Source organism: Propithecus coquereli, unplaced genomic scaffold (genome assembly GCF_000956105.1).
Source record: "Propithecus coquereli isolate 6110/MARCELLA unplaced genomic scaffold, Pcoq_1.0 Scaffold681, whole genome shotgun sequence".
Classification (NCBI taxonomy): domain Eukaryota; kingdom Metazoa; phylum Chordata; class Mammalia; order Primates; family Indriidae; genus Propithecus; species Propithecus coquereli.
In genome coordinates this window covers 168,200-173,830 of record NW_012152852.1, presented here as the reverse complement: position 1 = coordinate 173,830, position 5,631 = coordinate 168,200, and the positions used below count along the sequence as shown (strand labels likewise).

General features: G+C 59.2%; 1 protein-coding gene across 1 annotated transcript in view; it reads right to left on the bottom strand.

Moving 5' to 3' along the window:
* Positions 1-5,631, bottom strand: part of PPP2R3B (protein phosphatase 2, regulatory subunit B'', beta) — a 46,441-nt gene that overhangs the window by 14,037 nt on the left and 26,773 nt on the right. The window contains exons 4-5 of the mRNA XM_012660865.1: positions 440-543; positions 75-177 (exon numbers count right to left, since the gene is read on the bottom strand). Of these exons, the coding sequence (XP_012516319.1) occupies positions 75-177; positions 440-543 (207 nt within the window). The remainder of the gene's footprint in view (positions 1-74; positions 178-439; positions 544-5,631) is intronic.

Here is a 5,631-nt window from a genome sequence, read left to right as displayed (position 1 = left end):
CAGCCTCACCTGGGAAGGGGAGGAAGGCGTGTGGTGTGGACGCAGGAAGGTGGGTGGCGTGGACGCAGCCTCACCTGCAGGAAGGGGACGAAGTCCTCCTGCACCAGGTAGTTGCAGCCGGGGTTCATGAGCAGGTGGACGAACTTGGCGGCATCGTCGTGGCAACCATGCAGGACTCTGCAACGACACTGAGGATTCGGTGCCCTCCCCGCGCACAGCTGCACACAGGCCCCTCCGCGGGTGCAGGGGCGCAAGGACGGGGCCTCGACGGGCGGGGAGGGGACGATGGCTCCGCCAGGGCCCCGCCTGCAGCGCTAGTTTCTTCTCGCTGTGCGGCTGCACAGCGCAGGGCCCAGATCAGCCGGCGCTGGGCACTAGCAGGACCCGGGGACCCCTCCACCCCCACCCCCGACGCCCACTCCCTGTGCCCCGGACTCACTTTCTCCACATGGCGACGAACTTGTGCACAGACACGGAGCCCGTGCGCTCTCCGCCGGCGCCGCAGAAGAGAGGCGCCTTCCAGTACAGCGGGCAGCCGCAGGCCTGCGGCACGAGAGGCAGAGGAGGGCGTGAGGGGGACCCGGACACCCCGCAGCTCCCGCCGCAAACCGCCAGCTCCGAGCGACACCCCGCAACCCGGACCTCTGCCGGGGAAAGACCTGGTGCGGCCCCCACGCCCCAGCACGGCAGGGGCAAGCGCGACTGGGCCAGAAAACGCAAAGTCGGCCCTGCTCCTGGACGCGAGGGTGCTGCTCTTTCCAGCCTCTGCAGGAGGCCCCGGCAAACGGTCCCTCCGCTGAGCGCAGAGACAGCGAGTCTGCGCCCATAGCCAGCGGGAACTGCGGTCCCCACGATTGTAGAAACGACGCAGCTCACTGCCTGTCGCCCGTTCTCGAAGGACTACGTGACCACGTAAGCAGAAACTATCCTGGACGTGACAGTAACGAAAACATCGCACGTCAGAACTCGTGGGTCACGGCCACGGCCACGGCGGCGAGCTGTGGCAGGTCCACGGCGTTAAAGGCCTGCGTTAGAAAAGGAGGTGGGCAATAAAGGGCGGGCATGAAAGAAAAAGAAAGCGAATGTTCAACAGAGAAAACCCACAAACCCCAAAGTCGACGTTTGAAAACTTTTCAAAAAATTGATTGACATTTAGCAAAAGTTCAAGAACAGACGAAAGAAAACACAAATCGCCGCCATCGACTGTTACCGCAGAGTCTGCGAACACCAGAGAGACAGTCAGTGGACGCTCATGTGTGAGTTTGCAAATAAACCGGATGAGTCTGGTGGAGGACACTGATTTCCTGATCAACACGTGTAACCAAGACGACGCACGCAGAAAACCTGCACGGCCCTGCATCTCTTCCTTTGGGAAACCCACACGGAAAACTTTCCCCACAAGAAATCCCAGACCCAGAAGCCCTCGCCAGTGGGTTCCACCGAGTGTGTAAGGGAGAAATCCCGCTCGCACTTCCAGACAACAGGAACACGGGACATCTCCCAGTCTCGTCTGGAGGCCTGTGTGTCCCTGACAGCAAACCGGCAAGGACACGGGAAATCGCAGGCCGGTTGTGGCTCAGTGACACACAGTCACACACAGAATGCACATTACCATAGTCACTGCGGCTGCATTTAAAAATTCAAGATAGGTCGGGCGCGGTGGCTCACGCCTGTAATCCTAGCTCACTGGGCGGCCAAGGCGGGGAGGATCGTTTGAGCTCAGGAGTTCGAGACCAGCCTGGGCAAGAGCGAGACCCCGTCTCTACCAAAAATAGAAATTAGCCAGACAACTGAAAATATAGAAAAAACTAGCCAGGCGTGGTGGTGCATGCCTGTAGTCCCAGCTACTCGGGAGGCTGAGGCAGGAGGATCGCGTGGACATCACACAAGACCCTAACAACGTGGAATCTCACGACATCACACCAGTAACCTTGGTGACTCGGACGAAACACAGACACGTGGAGGACGGAGACCGCCAAGGCTCACTCAAGAAAATGCAGACAGCTGAGTCTGTTAAAAATTTGAAATCGTGGATAAAATCTTCCCCACAGAGAAGACTCCAGTCCCAGGTCACTGCGCTGCCGAATTCTACCAAACATTCCAGTAAAAGACGATAAACGCCAGTTCTAACCGACGGCTCCAGCAAAGAGAACAGGAGAACGGTTCCCGGCCGGCCCCGAACCCCCAGCCAGAGCGCGGCTCAGTCGGTCCAGTGTCTACGGGACTGCAGAAGAGGAGACACAGGCAGACAGCACCCGATGAGACTCACGCATCCGCGATTTCAAAGTGTGACATAAAGAAACTCTCGGGAAGGCAGGACCACAAGGGAACATCGTCCTCCGTCTGCCTCAGGACGCTGAGCCGCACGACAGACGTCCCCAGAGATGTCCCCGCCAGCCAACGAGTCAGGAAGGAGGACACATGGGAAGGGAAGGGAAGGGTCCCACTATCCCCTGGGAAGGTGACACGACCGTGCACCAGGCACCAATGGAACGGACGGAGCCGCAGTGTGAGCTGAGGTCGTCACGGAGGCAGCGCCCACCACAGAGAAGGGCAGTCCCGCTGACACCAGCCGTGAACGTCCCCGCCGAGGTAAAGCCGCCGTCCGCAGCGTCATCAGAACCAGGCGCCGCGTGGGTGTGAGCTCTGACGGGAGGTGACCTGTTGCGCACGGCAACGCCCCGGAGCAGCAGCGCAGACGGGGAAGACTCAGGTTATGGGGGAGCTCCTGTGCCCCCCAGGCGGACCCCGCAGCACTGTGGGGGTCTCGGTTTTCCTAAATGATCTGCACGGACCACACGCTCCCAATCCCACCGCGGTGGAACTTTCTGGTAGAAACGGAGAAGCCAATTCTGAGGTTCCTAGGCAGGAATGTGACCTGGGGCAGCCGCCGCGGGAGAGCAGGGACGTGCCTCGGAAACCGCAAACGGAGCTACTGAGGACGTGGCAGTCCCGCCGCTGGGTACGGTCACAGGTCCAAAGAACCCTCCGGAAGGTCTTGGAGAGGCGTCTGCACCCCCATGTTCACTGCAGACAAATGGCACAAAGAGCCCAAACGTCCACCGACAGAGGCGGGTGAAGGAAGCGTGCTCTGTGCGCACAAAGGCTCACGGCGCCTCGACCAGGGGAAGCCGCCACAGCGCAGAGCGGCCCGGAGCGCACGCCAGGCCCAGGAGGTGAGTTCTGAGTGATCTCACGCACGAGGCGCCTGACACCGTCCGACTCATGGCAGCAGAAACAGGATGGCGTTTACCGGGGACGGCACGGGGAGGGAACGGGGACCTGCTGTTCGTTGGGTGCAAAGGCTCGGTTACGCGGAACAGGCCCAGGGCCGCGAGAAACGGCGCCTGCAGGTGGAAAACCCACGAGCACTTAAAACTTAGGAGGGCAGATGTGACGTGACATGTTCTTACGCACACACACACACACACACACGCACACGCACACGCAGAACGACACAGGACACTTCTGCAGGTGGCGGGTGTGTTTGCCGCCTCGCCTGCGGCGACAGTCTCCCGGTGTCCGAGTACGCGCAGACGCGTCAGATCGCGACATGAAACGCGTGGAAGGTTTTTGTGTATAGATCGTAGCTCAGTAAGGCTGTGAAAAACAAATAAAAATAATGTTCTCACGGCAGTGCCAAGAAACGGAGGCAGCCTCCCCACTCCTGAGAAAGAAGGAAGGAAGAGGCAGGCAGAGCGAGCCCGTCTGACGTCAGCGCGTCCTGCGTGGCGCAGACGACGCGGTGCCGCATGGGGGATGGACACGCGCCCGTCACAGCGAACAGCTCCGGCAGCTGCAGAAACACTGTCCATGGACAGGAGAACCTGCCGCACGGCTGTGTGACACGCGCTTCGCCTGCACTCCCTGAGCAGCACACACGTGACGGCAGCAAAACCACCCAGTCCTACACACGGGCACACGGTCCGAGCCATCAGTCACCGGGAAATGCGGATTAAAACGACAACGAGATCCTTCCACGTGCCCATCAGAACGGCCACGATCAAAGAGGCGCCGCACCAGGCACTGGTGGGGACGCGGCGGTGGGAGCCCTCGCGCACCGATGGTGGGGACGCGGCGGCGGCAGCCCTCGCGCACTGCTGGTGGGGACACACCCTGGTGCGGCCACCGCGGGAACAGGCCACGGTGCCCCAGTGAGTTACACCCAGAGTCACCACGCGGCCCGACAGCTGCTCTCGCAGCGCCGTGTGTACACACACACACACACACACACACGCGCGTGCCCTGAAAAGAGGGACTCGAGGAAATACTTGTGCAAACGTTCCCACGAGTCCCGACACCCAAGAGGCGGGAGCGATCTGTGTCCGCTAACGAGGGAGGCACGGGCAGGACGTGGTGTGCACGCACACGCGTGGTCACCACGCAGCCGTGACGATGCCCTGACACGTGTCACGACCCGGATGGACCCTGACGAGAAGACGTGGCGTGGAAGAAAACATACGCGGGAGGTCGCGTGTCATGTGGTCCATTCACGTACAGGAAAAATCCAGAACGGGCCGGTCCCGAGAGACAGAAACCAGGTCCGTGATGCCCGGGCTGGGAGGGGACGGGGAGCGGCGGCTAACGGGACGAGGCCTCCTTCTGGGTGATGAGAATGTTCCGGAATAAACGGTGACGATGCTCACGCAACACCACACGTGCAATAAATGCCTCTGAATTGTGTATTTCGAATGGTTAAAACGGTGAACTGTGTCATGTGAATTGCACCGCAGTAAACAGACGCCCGTCCTGTGATTCTGTTTACAGAAAATTGTAAAACTCCAAGCTCGTTTGTCCGCGGTGACCGAAAGGAGACCCCTGGTAGCCTGGGGTCGGGTGGGGACGTATTAGGAGGCAACAGGGTTTAAAGGACGTTTGAGTTTAAGGGAGGCTGGAAACACCTCCTGTCCCGACTGTGTCGCTGGTTTCGTGGGCGCTCACGAACGTCAAAGCTCATTACATTGCACGCTTTCCACGTGCCGGTCATCCCACCTCAATTATACGTCAGGAAAGTTGTCAAAAAGTAAAAAGATACACTGCTGAAAAATGCACACATAGTCAGGTGTTCAACATGCTCATCAGGGAAACGAAAAGCTAACAGGACACGTCTACACACGCTGCAGAACGGCTAAAATTTAAAAACAGCGTCAACACCAAGAGCCGCGGAAGGGGTGGTCTCGTCCACTGCTGGCCGGACACGCGTGGCGGGCGGCCACGCTGGACAACGTTCCTACAGTTCCTTGTGAAACTGAACACAGGGCCACCAGGGATGTACCCCACAAATATACACGACTGCTATTTGTCCATGAAAAATAAAGTTAAAAATTAAACAGCATATGGTAGCGAAAGATGTCAGGAACCAACAAGAAACTGCACGACTCCACTCGTGTGACATTCTGGAAATGCAACGCCACAGCCGCGGAAGCACGGCCGCCGCTCGCCCGGGCCGGGCGGGAAGGGGACACCCGCCGCAGGAGGCGGCGCGGGGAGGTTTGGGGGTGACTGGTGTTCCATGTCGTTGCTGCGGCGTGTGCATTTACCAAAATGTTTCAAACTGGTGAACGTTAGTGTGTGTAAATCATATCCCAATAAAGCTGAACAAACACAGCGTTCGATTGAAGAGGCTGGAAA